The following is a 16,754-nucleotide window of genomic DNA, read 5'->3' on the forward strand; positions in this document are numbered from 1 at the left end:
TAGAGTCTTCTAGGAGGCGGACAGTGGCTGGGCTCCGGGCACCAGGCTCCAGCAGGGGAAGCCAGTGGGTCTGCAGAGTGCAGAGCGGGACTGGGGACAAAGCAATCTGTGCTTTGCATCTCCTGTGTATCCTGGCCTGCCCGAGGCAAGCAGCAGAGAGCCCTGGGGGACGGGACGATGGGAAATGGTGGGCGCCAACATTGACTGAGCATACCCTCAAATCCACACAAAACCCCACAAGGCAGGGATTCTTGTGCCCACTTTACAGGGGAGGAAACTGAGGCTTGCGGAAGGTAGGCAAGCTCTTTCAGAATGTATAACCCTGCTTTGTCCCTCCTCCCCCCACAAAAGAGGGGAGTTAAGGTGGTTTATAAAGATGCCCTTAGGAGAGCCAGAAATCAAAATATAAAATAAGATAGAAAAATTAGCCCAGAGAAAGCAATATGGAGTCAGAGACTAAGTTCTTCTTCCAAATGCCTGCCACATGGTTCTGCTCAGTTGCTAATAGTGGACTGTACATTGGTTCTGAGCATCCTGGCAGCCAAGGCAAAGAGGGAATGCAATTAGTTTCGCAAGTGTCCAAGGTCTCTGAGTAGAAAAGAAACTAGATGCATAGAGACACAGCTGTGGCTGGTATTGACAACAGAGAAGGAATCTCAGCCCCTGTAATCTAATCGCAGATCCCTAATTTCCCAGAAACTCCCCCTCAATCCATCTCCCTGTCTGCGCCTTTGGCTGTCCCGCCACCCCAGGGCAGAGCAATCTTCTGACAGCGCCTTGGAGGGTGTGTTTTCACATGTCGCCACCAGGTGGCAGGGCGGTGCCGGTCTCGGGTGGACATTTCCTAGACTGCGGGACAAGCTGTGCGCCCCAGCGGCCTGGCGGGCGGGAGGGGCCGGAGGGGCGGGAGGAACCTCAGCCAGCGGGCGGCAAGCTTTCGGTTGGGCCTCAGCGAGGAAATCAGCCTCGTGTCCGGCAGAATCAAGCTGCGCCGGTTCTCCACAGGGGCCGAGAAGGAAGAGTCCTGGGCAGAGAGTCAGGAGTCCCGGGTTCGATTCCCGGCTCTGCCTCCGGTTCTCTGCAAACTTGAGCACAGCAGCTTGCCTCTCTCGGCCTCAGTCTTCTCATCTGAGCAAGGGGGTGAACAATGGCTGTTGGGAGAAGAGGAGACTGGGACAGGGATGGAGAATGATCGCGGTCACTAACGCCAAGAACAGCCACAGGGTGAAGGACCCAGCGCTTCTGAGCTACAGGGGAGACAAAAGGGGACCCACCTTCCTGGAAAGAAAAACCACCAGGGCTCCTAGTTAGGGAGGAGGAGGGGAAGTGGTGAGCTCCTGTTTGTTTCCTCTGGTGAGTTTGGGGACATAAAAGAGCCAGGCCTGGTTCAAGTGTAACTGACAGAAACCCATCTTAAAATATCTTAAGCCAAAAAAAAAGCCGGGAGAGGGTGTTTCTGGCTCATGTGATAAAAAGCACATGGGGCGTCTGCGTAACAGCGTGGTAAGACTCACTCTCCCCGTTTCTGGCCTCCACTTTCCCTTACATCGGTTTTGTGTTCAGGCTGCCCGTGGTGGCGAGCTCCGAGCTTACGTCCCATAACTTCACACGCCCTGCACATAGCGAGCATCTCTTTCCAGATGGTTCCAACCGAAGTTCCAGAGCTGGCTCACGTTGGTCCCCACTGGGTCGTGTGCCCATCCCTGGGCCAATCACAGTGACTGTTATTGGCCAGACTTGGGTCGTGTCCCGGGCTCTGGAATCGGGGTGGGTGGACCCCATTCAGGCGTTGACTCAGAGAGGAGGGAGGGTGGTGGTCTAACCCCCAGGGGAAAACTGGCAGACTGCCGCCTCTGGGAGGAAACTGTGACGACCCACAGGCCTGCCTCTCCCGACGTCTTGTGTCAAGAGAAGACGCAGGAGTGCCCGCCAGGGAAAGGCAGGGCCTCCCCACCCAGCTGATAATCCCCCTCCGTTAATCTTGTAATTAAGGCAACAGGAAACAGCCCCAGGAAGGAGGGACTGGGGTGGGGGTTCACCTCCCACAGCTCAGGCTGGTGCGAGACTGCACGCCCCGGGCCAGCTGGGGGCCCTGTTTGCTGGGTTCCCTCATTGGCGAGCTGGGGGTACCCGGGGGGTGGGGGGGCGTCACTGGGGGGAGGTGCGAGGGCCGGGCCCCGTGCTCAGCACAGAGTAGATGCTCAGTAGATACTGTTTCTTTGTCCTTTGCACAAAGGGCTGTGGGGACGGGCTTCGTTACTCTAGTCATTGGCGCTTTCGTCCTTGTTAGGAATGAACAGATGTTCCGCTCTCGCCCCTTTCATTCTAGGTGGTTTCGTTTCTTTTTATTTGACCATTTCCGCCGGTGTCTCGGTCACACTGCTCCAGGGAGGTGACTCAGGGGCAGTGGTGCGGGGCGCGTGTGAACAAGAGAAAGAACAGGACGGCCAGGGCGGAGGGGAACAGAGAGGGAGCGAGTGAGGGAGGAGACAGAGGAGCCTCCCGCTACACAGCATGGTGTTTTCCACAACACCCTTTCAGGTCTCGCTTCCTTGACCCTTGAAACAGCCCTCTCCTGTCAGAGGCGAGGTAACTGAGGCTTGGGAGGCAAAGCAGCCCCCCTGAAGGTGGCCCTGTTTGGAAAACTCGGGATCCGGGATTCAGACCCGGGTGTGTGCAGCTCCAAATGTGTTGTCATCCTCCGGGCCAAGCCAGCCACTCCTGGGCGTGAGTAGCTGGGCGATGAGGCTGAAAGAAGCAGCAGCATGGGTGGTGCTGGCTGTGTGGTCTTGGACAAGGCTGCTTCCCTCTCTGGGCCAGGAGGATGCTGGTTTGGGGTCCGCAGTCCCGGAGCCTGTGGTCAGTCCTTTTGGCCGAGTGCACTGTTCTGGATGATGGGTGTTCCGTGCCTACCACTTACTTCTGACCAAATAGCATCAATCATTCAAGTTCCTTTTCCTTTATAACCTAGAGAAATTGGTCTCCTGGCAAGATATGAAAAATAATTTAACGCTCTCTTGCCTCCCCTCCCAAGATCACCCCTGACAAATCGTCTCTTTATTGCCTGTCGCTCCAGCCATCAGCTCACATCTGGGGTCCCATTTTTTATGGTTACTGGCCTCACTCTTGGCTCCAACTGGGGCTGGCTCTTAATAGGACTGCCATCATAATTCTAGTGAGGCTCCCTCATTCATTCATTCATTCAGCAAATGTTGTCTGCTTTGTCCCCAGGGATCCAAGAGTTTCCTGTGATAGAGGAGAAGCTCTCCACTTATTCAGACTAAAGTGTGAGGGGCTACTTTCTTAACTTTTTTAAAGGAGGGCATGCACCTAGCAACTTACTGTTTATAAATCCCATATAAGCCCATTATCTCTTTAATCCTCCCCAAACCTTCCACAACCCATAGTGGGCTCAATGCTCTTGCAGGCTGGGTGGTCTCAGGCAAGTTGCTTGACCTCTCTGAGCCTCAGAGCCTCAAGATTCTGATGGGTTTTAAGGGAATAATAATGATGTCAAGGAGTTACTGTGTGGTAGGAGTTACATCCCATGTGAAAGAGACGGGCACAACATGCACCATCGATATTATCATCATCATCATTATGAGGAAGGCACGCCCCAGGTAAGGGGACTGGGGTGGGATGGGGGGTGTCAAAGCAAAGGACATAGGAAGGTAGAATGATACTGACAGTACTGAGAATGACACCAACAACTTCCTCCAGCCTTTCCTGAGAGCTCACCAGATACCTTGCACATGTTCTGGGCACAGGCGTGTATAATACGTCATTTAACTTTTCGCAAGCAAAGAGGTGGGTGCTGTGTTTCCCAGTTAACAGATGAGGAAACTGAGGTTGCAAGCTGGTAAGCCCAGGGTTGTGATGGCCTGTTCCCCAGAGGGTGATGCCAACCGAGAGCTGTCAGGGTCAGACAGCCGCCCCTCTGTGGTGGGTACAGCTGTAGGGGTACACCCCCCACAAATCCAGTGCCTTCCAGGGGCTCAGAGTGAGGACACATGTGATTGGAAGATGGCAGCCAGGCCCAGCCCCCATCCCAGGCCTTTGCAAAACCTCCGAGTCCACAGAGACTGACTTCCAGGCTCTCTCTCTAAATTGTCCTCACCCCTGTGTCTTCCTAATGCCCATTCCCTGGGACTGACCATGAGACCACTTCCTGAACAGTACCCCTACTCCCACAGCAACTTACCTCTCCCACAGTCCATTTCCTAAAGCCCTGTTGAATGTCAGGACCTAAACACACACAACTAATTCATACTATGGTGTGAATGACCAACACAGCTAACTCCAGCATTTCCCACCTTATACTCCTCAGGTCACTCATCACGCAGATGCTCCACCGAAAAACAAGAGAATAATAGTTGTGTGGTCAAATAAGTTTGGGAAACTCTGAATACTCTTCTTCCTTCCAGAGAGTCACAATACACAAAAAACTATTGCAGGCTCTGAGAAGTCCTCCAGTATAGACACCAACAATACCCAAACCTATTGGACATCATTTTTTTTTCAAGGAACAATGTAACAACATCCCCAAAACAGTCTTTGATAAATCCTAACTGAGGAACCATGGAGATATGGGGGTAACATCTGTGTCCCCCAATTAGAATGTAAATCCCTCAATGGAAGGGGTTTTTGTTTGTTTTGTCCCCTGTTAGATCCTCAGTGCCTGTAATAGTGTTTGATACATAGTAGACATTTGATAAATGTTTGTTGAATAAATGAATGAGTGAATAGGGTGAGTTGGCACCAGGTCTGTGTTCTAATTCTGGCTTTGCGTCTAACTCACTACACGTCCTTGGGCAAGTCCCCATCCAACCCCAGGATGAGACTATATCATACATACTCAGTGGGGACAATAGCACCCCCGAAAGGTGAAAATTGATTCTTGGGGAGCAAAAAGAACTCGTACTCTTTTTTATGTATAAAGCACAGATACACATATCGGACACACAGATACACGTTATATCTGTGGTATTAAAATTTCATGGAGAGATGGCAATTAGGAAAAGAATGTTTAAAAAGGCTCCTTGGGAGAGAGGGGAGGCAATAATGAAAAAAGGTTGAGAGACACCAGACTTGATCTGGAAGGTTCCTCCCGGGTCTGACAGTCTAGGGACCTTTGACTCTAGGTGGGAGGATTGGCGGGAATATCTGGGGGAGCAGGGGACAGCAAGAACCGGAAGCCTCAGGTGGGAATACAGCTGGTGTTGTGGACTGAAATGTTTCCTCTCAAAACTCATCTGTTGAAGTCCCAGCCCCTGGTTCCTCAGGTATTTAGAGCAAGGGTCTCTAATGAGGTGATTAAGTTAGGCCGTTAGGGTGGGGCCCTCATCCAATAGGACTGGGGTTCTTGTAAGAAGAGAAAGAGACACCAGGTGGGCACACAGAGGCAGGGCCCTGTGAGGACACAGCGATAAGGCAGCCTCTGCCAGCCAAGGAGAGAGGCCTCGGGAGAAACCAAACCTGCTGAATGTTGATCTTGGACTTGTAGCCTCCAGGACTGTGAGAAAATAAGTCTCTGTTGTTTAAGCCGCCCAGGGTGTGGTGTTTCGTTATGGCAAACAGCAACCGAATACACGTGGCATGTTTAAGGAAGAGTCACCGTAGGGACTTGAGGTCAGAGAGGCCATGGGGGAGGCAGACGATGGCTGGCCTGTAGGACTAATAAAAATGTTGTTTTGGTTTGTTTTTCTTGGAGTCGGATGGGAAACCTGGGAGGGTTGGGGCAGTGACAAGACCAGCCTTACATTTTTAACAGGACCACTCTGGCTGCTGGGCGGAGAACCCACACAGCCTTGTGAGGGGCAAAGGTGGGAGCAGGGAGATGGTGAGGAGGAGGGCAGAGGGGGAGGCTCGGACCAGTGTAGTAGCATTGGGGATGGTGATACATGATTGCATTCTGGTCCATTTTGAAGGCACGGCCAGCAGGATTTGCCAGTGGATTGGATTGTGGGGCGTGAGAGAAAGAGAAGAGTTATGGGTTATTCCTAAGGCTTGGCCTGAACAGCTGGAAAAGTGCAGCTTCGGTTTGGGGTGGATTGTTTGAGATGTGCAGACATCCACGTGGAGGTGTCGAGCAGTCAGTCTATACTCAGGGATGGAGTTCAGAGGAGAGGTCTACATAGAGATAAGCACCGAGGAGGGTCTGCCTCGCCCACCCCTCTCCCAGCATCTGCCCCAGTCCCGTTCTTATCTGTTCCAGCCCTCCAGCCCCCGTGCTTCCCCCATCACAGCTCCTATCACAGGATACTGCGATCCCCTGTGGACTCGCCTGTCTTCCCCATCCAACCAGGAGAGAGAAAGGACTTTATGTGTCTTGTTTACCACTTCCCAGGGCCTGCCACACAGTAGGTGCCAGGTAAATGATTGTTGGAATGAATGGGATGATACAATGAGGGGTTAAAAATTACTAAAGTGCAAATGTTCCTAAACACTGCCCTCCCCTTCCTGAGCCAGATAATGTTATCTTTTCCAGCAAGCTGTTCAGATCCCCACCCCTTCCTGTCTCTATCAGACTTATTTACGGCAGAGGAAGATAGTCCCCTAAAAGAGCCAGACAGCTTATGAGAGAGGTTAAGACATCTATGTAATAAAGAACCAGGAGACAGTAATGAGGGAAGGAGAGAGAGAGAGAGAAAGGACACAATCTCTCCACTCGGGCTGCAAGTGGAATGGGAATTTATTTCTTTGTTTTAAAGACTTCCTTTGGAGGTTGGAGGATGTTCAATGAGAGACTCCAAGGTAGGGTGTGAGAGAGAGAACTGAGGAGAGAGAAAAGGAAGATGAGAAGTTTTGCTATGGGAGAAAACTGGCTCCCTCCATGCATGTTAAAAAACACAAGCTAAGAACAATTTAGCAGGAAGACAGCAATCATACATATATGTGCATCTAATAACAGAGCATCAAAATTCTTGAAGAAAAAAAATCAGAAAGCAAAAATGGACAAAACTAAAGGGAGAAACAGATAAATCTAAACCACAGTAGGAGATATGAAAAGCCCTCTCTCAGTAATTGATAAAAAATTGATTTAAACAAATCAGCAAGGATATACAAAAATCTAAACCACACCCAACCAACTCCACCTAATCGATGTTTACAGAACACTATACCCCAGAACTGCAGAAGTTAAATACTTTTCAAGTCAATCAAAAATAAACCATGTGCTGGGCCATGAAATAAGTCTCATTTCATTCCAGAATATTGAAATCTTGAGTATGATCTCTGCCCACAACAGACCTAAATAACAAATCAATAACAATACAATATCTAGAAAGTCCCAAATATTTAGATAACATGCCTTTCAATAACCCATGGGTCAAAAAAGAAATTGCAAGGGAAACTAGAAAATATCAAAGTAAATGATAATGAAAACACATCAAATTAAAATGTGTGGGAAGCAGCTAATGCAGTCCTTGTAGGGACATTCATAGCTCTCAATGACTATAGTGGGGGGAAAAAAAGAGGAGCCTAAAATTAATGATCCGAGAGTCTACCTTTAAAAGCTAGAAAAAGGAAGAATAAGTAAACCCAAAGTAAATAGAAGGAAAGAAATACTAAAGATAGCAAAACTCAGTGAAATAAAACACAGACAAATGACAGAGGAAATTAACAAAGCTAAACATTGGCTCTTTGAAAGGATGAATAAAATCGAAAAGCCCAAGCTAACACTAGACCTTTTTTATTACTTTTAGTTTTCGTGCCGACTGTGCATGGACTTGCTCACACAGGTGCTGGGGTCACATGGCTCACAGGGGGAAGCAGAGGAGAGAGCACGCGACAGTCCCCACAGCTCCTCTGTTCCAGACAAGCACACGTTTGCTCCTCAGCTGGCCCCCCGCTCACTGCTGGATCCTGCGGATGCTCTGCACCTGGAAGGTCTGGGCATGAGAGCCCCACTCCCGGAAGTGCTTGTAGTCGCCCGAGTGGTGATCACACTCCAGCACATACTGAAAACCACGGTAGCCAGGAAACTGGGAACAAACCCATCTGGGGAAGAGAAGGGTCAGACTGTTACCCTAGGAAGGCACCAGCATGATGGTGGAGACGGGGACAAAGGGACTCAAGCTGCAATCACATTCCAGCCACCCTGGGCCTTCCTTCAGTGCCCAGAATGTACCTTGCTCTTCCCAGCACTGTGCCTTTCATCATGCTGTTCCCTTTGCCAGAACACCATTCCAGCTACTCTTTGCCTGGCCAATTGCATTTATCCTTCAGATCTCAGCTCAATCATCACCTCATCAGGGCAGCCTGACCTATTCCCTAAATCAGGCCACAGTCCCTTATTGTACCTTTGTAGCTCTCATGTAATTAGACAATTATCAGAATATTTGTGAAATGTCAACCTCCTCCACCAGCAGGTGAGCTCCTGGCTGCAGGGGTGTGTGTGTCTGGTTCATTGTTATCCCCAGTGCCTGGCACAATGCCTGGCAGAGAGGGGGGCTCAATGTTTGATGAGTGAGTGAATGAAGGAAGGAAGGAAGGAGTGGGGGGTCTTATTCTTTCCCCCTCCTCCCTTACACAGAGGCACTTCCAAGACAAGCGCTATTCGTTCAATTCATTGACCCCTACATTGTTTGAGGCTGGACAAGAATTGGCATCTCCTTTTCTGACCTGCCTTTTCTCTTTCTGTGAAACAGGGCGGTGGACTCGAGAATCACCAGGGGTCCATCCTACCCTGAAAAAACAAGATTCTCTGGTGGTTCCTTCCTAAGTGAGGATCTCACACCTCAGCCGTCACCTGCCGCCTCTGGGTGATAGGGCAGGAAGGGTCAGCCAGTCCTGGGCTCGAAGCCGATTCAGTCACCTGCCTGCTGTTGGCCTTGGAGCAAGGTGGGTAACCCACATCCATTTCCCTATGGCTGGACATCTATTCTCTGCTCTTCTGAGACCCTGTCACCCCCCGACCCCCACCCCCAGTCAATGTGGGAAAATGCTCCTCTAGCAATGAGCATGTGACCAGGCCTAGCCAATCAGAGTGCCCCATTCCTGTGGGTGTGGTGATTGGTTCAGGGTTGAGCACATGACCCAAGTTGGACCAATGAGAGTCTTTCCTGGAACTTTTGGTGGAATCATTGAGAAAGGACACTTTTTCCCTGGGGCTGGCTGAAGTGCAAGGATGAAGCTGCCATCTTTGCCTAAAAATGTAGCCTCGCTGAGGCAGGCAGGGCAAGAGGGGGAGAAAGACAGATCCCTGCTGTAGCACCTGGATCCAGCTGTGCCTGAAGCTAGTTACAGGGGCCAATAAATATCCTTTGGGCTTAATATCAGTTTGATCTGCATGTCCACTTCTTGCAATCCCATAAATTCTGCCTGATACATCTCTGTGCCTCAGTGTCCTCCTCTGGAATGTAGGCATCAGAGCTCCAAAGTCCCCAGCACACAGTTTTCACAGGAGGTGTCCCTACCCCTCCCTTTCCCTGCCAGGCAGAGCCTTGGATCCACTTACGCCCCCGAGTGCACGTGGAAGGAGCCCACTTCATTGCCTTCCCAGCCCATTGCCTGGAGGGAGGGATAGTCGTCATTCAGCTCTCCCTTCCTGCCCAGGAAGTTCTCTTGCTCATAGATGGTCAGCCTCGAGTCACGGTGGTTCTGCAGGCACAGGGAACAGGTCAGACCATCAGGTGCCCTGTTCAGAACCAGGAGTCTCTGCTGGCCCACACATCCCCGCCCTTGGCTCCCAAATGAGAAGAGGAAGAGGAGGAGGAAAAGAAGAAGAAGAAGGAATCAACCTGAATATCCAGCAACAGGGGATCAGGTGGTAAACTGGTATATTGCACTAGGGTTAGGAGAAGGTCGTGGAGGAATGGCTTCAAATCCTGCCTCTCCACTCACCAGCTGACTGAGCTGAGACGTGTCACACAGCATTTCTGAGTCTGTTTCCATGTCTATAAAATGAAACTAACCACATCTACTTTTCAAGATTGTTTTGAGGACTAAATGAAATCAGAAATAGTAAACTGCGTGAAAGCAGAGATGGCATCTGTCAGAGTCCACTGTGGGTCCCCACAGTGCCTGGGCCATTGGTGGAACGAGTGAGCAAACGAACTTATTCACAAAATGGAATACCAGGGAGCTGTGGAAATGATGCTGTAAATGAGACAATCTCCTGGGAGGATGATTGTGATGTATTTGCCCAGTGAGAAAAGCTGGTTTCCAAGCCTTAGGTTCATTATGATTCAATTTTTATAACCATTTTATAATGGTTTTATAAAATGATTTTATAATGGTTTTATAAATGATATATGCATGTAGATCTACAGATATCGACACCAATCACTATAGATGTGATCTGTGGATAGCAAACAAGACGGGAAGAAATCTCCAGCAATGTTAACAGTGGGCTTCTGTCTCAGAGGTGTGAGTATAAGTGATTTTTATTTTCTTATTCTGCCATATCAGGGTTTTTTCCTGAATTTTAAATGATAAATATGTGTGCCTTAGATGATTTTAAATCAATAAAAGTTGTTCTTAGATGGCTGATAGGCACATGAAAAGATGTTCAATCTCAGTAATGATTAGGGAAATGCAAATCAAAACTATAATGAGATATCATCTCATGCCCATCAGAATGGCTATAACTAACAAGACAGGAAATAACAAGTGATGGTGAGGATGTGGAGAAAAGGGAGCTCTCATACACTGCTGGTGGGAGTGCAAACTGGTACAGCCACTATGGAAAACAGTAGGGAGATACCTCAAAAAGTTAAAAGTAATATATATATAATATAATCCAGCTATCCCACTTCTGAGTATTTATCCAAAGAACATGAAAACACTAATCTGAAAAGATAAATGCATCCCCTGTGTTCATTGCGGCATTATTCACAATAGCCAAGACTTGGAAGCAACCCAAGCGCCCATCAACGGATGAACAGATAAAGAAGATATGGTATATATACATATACAATGGAATACTAAGCCATAAAAAAGACAAAATTGTGCCATTTGTGACAACATGGATGGACCCTGAGGGTATTATGCTAAGAGAAATAAGTCAGACAGAGAAAGACAAATATCATATGACTTCACTCATATGTCGAAGGTAAACAAACAAACACATCAATACAGAGAACAGATTGGTGGTTACCAGAGGAGAAGGGGATGGAGGGAGAGAGAAAGGGGTAAAGGGATACGTGTACAGTGATGGATGGAAACTCGCCTATTGGTGGTGAACATGAGGCAGTCGAGACAGAAACTGAAATATAATAACATACACCTGAAATTTACACAATGTTATAAACCTATATGACCTGAATAAAATAATTTTAAAATAAATAGATAGCTAAATGTTGTTCTTGAAGGAAAAAAATACACCTTTCTGAGCCTCAGTTTTCTCACCTGTAAGATGGGGATAGTTATGCCCACCTCTACCCATACTCCATAAACAGTAGCTAAAATGTAAAACCAGGAACACTGATACTGAATCAGGAACAAGAAACGAGACCCTTCCTCCCCACCTCGCCCCACCGTCTCTGGCACCCAGCTTCTCCCAGCACCCCTGAGTCATGAAAAGAGGGACATGAAACCCGCAGGGCTCACGTCATAACCAAAGTGGCGGTAGGCGGAATGTCTGCGGTGGGATCTGTGCAGACGCTATACATCTTCTTCCCCACACCGTAGGCACTGTGGCCCCATTTCCAGATGAAGAAACTGAGGCTCAGGGCAGGGAGGGACGGCCGTGTCACCCAGCTTGAAGAGGTGGCATGAGTATTTGAACTCAGGGACATCCTGTGCCCAACGCCGCCCCCCCCCCAGGGTCTTGGGCCTCCCTGGGCCGAGGCAGCGGCAGGACTCACAGCACAGGGCACGGGCCGGAAGGAGGTGAGCCTCTCGGTGGGGTAGGCCGTGTTGCCACTCCAGGCATCCCAGGACGGGTACTCGCCCCGCTCCAGCACGTACTGCTGTCCCCGGAAGCCAGCGTGCTCAAAGCCCACCCACCTGCGGACAGAGGGCAGAGAGCGCAAGAGGTGAGAGACCCTTCGCCCTGAGTTCTAGACCGATGGTTATCAGTCAGGGGTGACTTTGTCCCCCAGGAGGCATTTAACACTGTCTGGAGGCATTTTTAGTTGTCATACTGGGAGGAGGGAGGAGAGTATGTTTGCAACTGGCATTTAGTGGGTAGAGGTCAGAGATGCTGCTAAACCTCCTCCGATGCACAGGACAGCCCCCCACAACAGAATTATCCGGCCCCAAACGTGCGCAGTGCCGAGGTGGAGCCATCCCCTCTGGACCTAGCCGCCCGCCGCCTTGCTGTGCGTCCCACAGGTGGGGGACCTGCCCCATGCAGGTGCCTCACAACCTCGCATGGGCCCCTCTAGGCCACGGAGACAAGGTCTGACCACCGGCTGACCCCAGCCCTGGGGGGATTCCTCGTGATCCTCCGGAACATGGGGAGACAGGCAGTCCTGTGAGGAGCTGCCACACGGCCATTTCTCACCCACCTCCCTCTCGCGAGGGAAGCTTTCACGAGACAGTCGCCCGTCTGCCTCTCTGGTTCCGCGAGCTGTGGGACTTTCCACCTCGCCACCCTGGCGGGCACAGCAGCAGCTCTAACTGAAGCCTGGAGGGCTCCTCAGCAACAGGGTGCCCACCTCTCCTGCCACCATCGGGCCCCTTTTGGTGCCGTCCTGCAGGACAAGGGGCACGGAGGCTAACCCCATGCTGACCTAGCATCCGCTGTCTGTAGAAATAAAAACCATCTTATCTAAGTAATAAACCTGAACTTGCTGTCTCCTTCCCGGCAAAAGCTATCAGTCTGCTGGACATATCCCTGGACGGGTCACTGCCCCCCCCCCGAACCCCATTCCTACTGTAAGAAGAGCATTAACCCTGGTGTGAGATGCGGAAATACCCCCAAGGCAACCTTCAGTGGCACTCACAGGTGTAGCATGAAGTGACCCCGAATCACAGAGAGAACATTGCTCTCCTTTCAGTCTACTTTGCAACCTTCTAGAAGCTTCTATGCAATATGGTAGCCACTGGCCACAGGTAGCTAATTAAATTTAATTCTACATAAATTTAAATTAAATTAAATTAAAAATTCAGTTCTTTAGTGGCACCAGCTACATTCCGAGTGCTCGACGGTCATAGGTAGCCAGTGGTTCCAAAACGGACAGGGCAGACGTAGAACATTGCCATCACTGCAGAAAGTTCTACTGAAAGGTGCTGATCTAGAAGTCCCCGCATGGTATTAGTGTGCCCTTAACACCGCTCGACATCTGATTAATCTCTCTCTCTCTTCTTTTTTTAACAAAGCATATCTCATGCTCAGAGCCTCAGTCAGGCAACAATGTTCAGCTAAAGATTAATGGCATTGTTTTTTACCATATTTATTTTTATAGTTACCTTCTACTTTTGGTGAGTGATGTTGGCTTTCGATTTATGCCTAAGAGGGACATTTCAGACCCAACACTTGATTCTAAAGATCTGCCCCAGGGCCGGCTCTGTGGCTTGGCGGTTAAGTGCTCGCGCTCTGATGCTGGCGACCCGGGTTCGGATCCCGGGAGCGCCCCGAGGCACCACTTCTCCCTCCAACACGAGGCCGGGTCCCACGTACAGCAACTAGAAGGATGTGAACCTATGACATACAACTGTCTACTGGGGCTTTGGGGGGAAAAAACTGAATAAATAAAATCTTTAAAAAAAAAAAAATAAAAAATAAAGATCTGCCCCGGCAGGGCTGCCTCATCCAGTGGGCAGGATCTGTGTGAATGGCGCCCACTACATTTGGGCAGTGCACAACCTGCATGAGCATACACTGCCGTCCTGCACACTCTCCAGCATTTTGGATGGAACGAAGGCACAGCGGAAAGTTAGAGCCTGGAAAGGTAGGGCCTGGAACGTCTAAAAGTCCCAGCACCCCTCTCCAGATCCCTGTCTGTCTCTCCCACCTCGACTCACAATCCCCGGACTCACGCTCCACTCAGCACTTTCAAGGATCGCACAGTCTCAAAGCCAAGCTCCAGCACGCTGGGGCACTCAGCTGTGAACTCGTGGCGCCGGCCCTGGAAGCCCTCCTCGTCCCACACCACGATCTAGCGGGAGAGAAAAAGGTGGGGCCTGCATCAGAGCCCTGTGGGGCGTGAGGGGTGAAGAGCTCACCCCAGGACTCAGGCTGGGACTGGGCAGGTAAAGTAGAGATTGCAAACTCAGCTGCCTCCCGCCCAGGCAGGTAAGGAGGGAGAGGGCCAGGGCAACCGAGAACACAGGCCCGGGGCACAGGGGCAGCCTCTGCTCAGCGCCACCTACTGTTGCCACGTGGTAATGCAGGCCAGACTTTCCAATTTCTCAAGACAATCACTAAACCTGGACTTTGCTGTAGACCCTCCAGGTTTTTAAATGTTAATGACAAATTCAGAAAAAAATGTTCTAAACACAGAGGGGGGCAAATAAATCATGCCCAAAGACTGTGCCGTCGTTTGCCATCTCTGCCAAAGAGCATGACAGTTAAATTTGGGGACCAGAAGAACCCCAGGAGGCAAACCGAGACCCCTGTGTGTGACCTTAGACAAGTCCCTTCTCCTCTCTAAGCTTCAATTGCATCCTCTGTGAAATGGGCCCTCATAACCCCCTGCCAGGGGGGAGGTGGGGATTCACTGGAGGTGGGGATGCAGGGGTCCCATGGACCTGGGTTTGACCTGTACCCCCCCACTCCCCAGAACCACCCCCCCATGCCTCGCCCTACCTTCCAGTGTCCCGCTGTCTTGGTGCATTGCAGAGCCATGCTGCCCGCTTCCTACACAAGAGAAGAAGATGACAGCTTTCCGCCCTGACTCTGCTCTTCTCCTTGAGGCTGAGGTCTGGTTTGGGTGAGGCAGGGGTCCAGACAGGGTCCAGACGTGCCTGGGCTAGGGGCGGAGTGTGGCTCTGGCCCGTCCCTCTCCTCCCCTTTCCATCTGTGACTCATGCCATCTCCTTTTCTTCCGTCCTATCGCCATCTCAAAGCTTAGCCATTCTGGATCCCACTGCCTCTGAGCTCCTCTCTGTGTGGTTTCATCTGCTCACTGTGGGAAATTTCTGTGGCTGCTGTGGGTGGCAAGTGGCAAGGTGCTCAGCTTAAGACCCCCTCCCAAAGACAGGACATGACTCAAAGAGGTGACTCTCACGGTGGAGATGGAGGCAACGGGACTCTGCATAATTTTGGTTTTAAATGAGGGTAGCAGGTCCTGCTCTTGATATATGGGGCCTGGCCTTGGTTAGGATGAGGATGACATTCAGGATGACACAGTGATGTCCCCAGGATTGGGGACCTAGGCTCCCCCACCTCCCAGCGTGCTCACTCAGAGCTCGGGTCCCACCCTGTCTCCAAGCCTGGACTTACCGAGACGGACCCAGAGAACATGCCAGACCTGGGACCAGCCGAGGTCAGGCTCTTATAGGCAGAGAGGGGAGAGGGCCCCTGGGAGGCAAAGCTCCGACTCAGCAAGTGAGCGGCAGAAACAAAAGCCAAGCCTGGCTGAAGCCCCAGGGGAGAGGTGTCAGCAGCATTGGCTTCAGTTGGGAGGGAAAGGGTCAGGTCGCCTCCCTCAGGGGTCAGCCACAGAGAAGGCAAAAGGAGGAAGGTCTGCCTTAGTCAGCTCCATGCGACTCCTGACTAGAGCAGGAGAATGAGCACTGGACAAGGAGCCCAAAAATCTCATCCTTCCTTCCTAGCTGCGTGCCTGGGGCAGGTCATTTCCCCTCTGTTTCTTCTATAAAACGGGGCAAGAATAAACTACATCGCAGGGTGGTTGTGAGGTTCCGTAACATGCCTGGCACAGAGTAAATATACAACGAACACCTCTATCTTTCCGCCTCCTGTGCCCCCTTCCTCTTCCTGCAGAGGCAATCAGGGTAGGCTTCATGTTGGAGGTGGCATTCAAACTAGACTCTGAAGAGTGAGGAGGATTTGTACAAAGTGAGATAGAAGGAAACGCTTTTTCTAAGCAGAAGTGTGGAGGTGGGAACTTGGGACGCATATAAAGAGAAAGCTGGGAGCCCCGCTGGGGGTGGAGCTCAGGGACTCTGAAGGAGAGCAGAGGGAGCAAGGCAGGAGCGGTGGGCTGGGCGGGGGCCTCCAGGACCCACAAAGCCCACAGATGAATCCAGAGGGCTCTGTGGGCAGAATGAAAGAGCTTTGCCCCCAGGTAGGGCACCTGCCAAACCTGCATATGTGTAGAATTCACTCTGCGCACCCTCTCCCCAAATGCCCAACTTCTGAGTTGATCTAAGAGGCGCTGCTCACAGCACGGGAAAGGGCATGGCCAGAAATCAGACCACTCTGGAAATCCAGCCCAGCCTCCGAACATCTGGGTGACCTGGAAGATGTCTGCTTTCTTATGTCTGGTCTATAAAATGGCCACATGAGCTCCCTCCTGGGAGGGTTAAATGCCGCCCTATCAAATACGTAACTTTGATGAATGGTTACCATGAAGATCAAAGGCTAAGAATGCAGCCTCTGCAGCCAGACAGCCTGGGTTTGCATCCCACTCTTGCTGGCTGGCTAACATTGAGTGTGTTACTTAATCTCTCTGAGCCTCAGTTTCCTCATGTGTAAAATGAGTCTAACAAGGTAAACCGAGTTTAGCCTAAGAGATAGGGGTATTGGAGGGTAAATGTGAATTACACATGAATAGTCCTTGCTGTTCTGGAATTGATCCCGGGACATAAAAAGCATTATGTGCCTCCATCATCATTGTCATCATCATTGCTAATAATAAAAATGATTCCTATTAAGATCTCTGCACTCCCACGTTCAGTGAAGC

General features: G+C 50.5%; 1 protein-coding gene across 1 annotated transcript; it reads right to left on the reverse strand.

The window, feature by feature from the left end:
* Window positions 1-7,685: 7,685 nt before the first annotated feature.
* On the reverse strand, window positions 7,686-14,776 carry CRYBA4 (crystallin beta A4). The gene is made up of 5 exons (XM_014787252.2): window positions 14,696-14,776; window positions 13,927-14,045; window positions 11,808-11,949; window positions 9,458-9,600; window positions 7,686-7,998 (listed from the first exon to the last, which is right to left on the reverse strand). Exons 1-5 carry the CDS (start codon window positions 14,732-14,734, stop codon window positions 7,851-7,853), a joined length of 591 nt encoding a protein of 196 aa, XP_014642738.1. The 5' UTR covers window positions 14,735-14,776; the 3' UTR covers window positions 7,686-7,850.
* Window positions 14,777-16,754: the final 1,978 nt, after the last annotated feature.

This window comes from Ceratotherium simum, chromosome 35 (genome assembly GCF_057802395.1).
Source record: "Ceratotherium simum simum isolate JZ-2026a chromosome 35, ASM5780239v1, whole genome shotgun sequence".
Taxonomy (NCBI): Eukaryota; Metazoa; Chordata; class Mammalia; order Perissodactyla; family Rhinocerotidae; genus Ceratotherium; species Ceratotherium simum.

Coding starts and splice junctions, on each gene's coding strand:
- CRYBA4 (XM_014787252.2), bottom strand. CDS start 14,734: ATGGCTCTGCAATGCACCAAGACAGCGGGACACTGGAAG. Junction 11,950..13,926: donor TTGAAAGTGCTGAGTGGAGC/GTGAGTCCGGGG, acceptor CTCTGTCCGCAG/GTGGGTGGGCTTTGAGCACG. Junction 9,601..11,807: donor TCCGGCCCGTGCCCTGTGCT/GTGAGTCCTGCC, acceptor CTGTGCCTGCAG/AACCACCGTGACTCGAGGCT.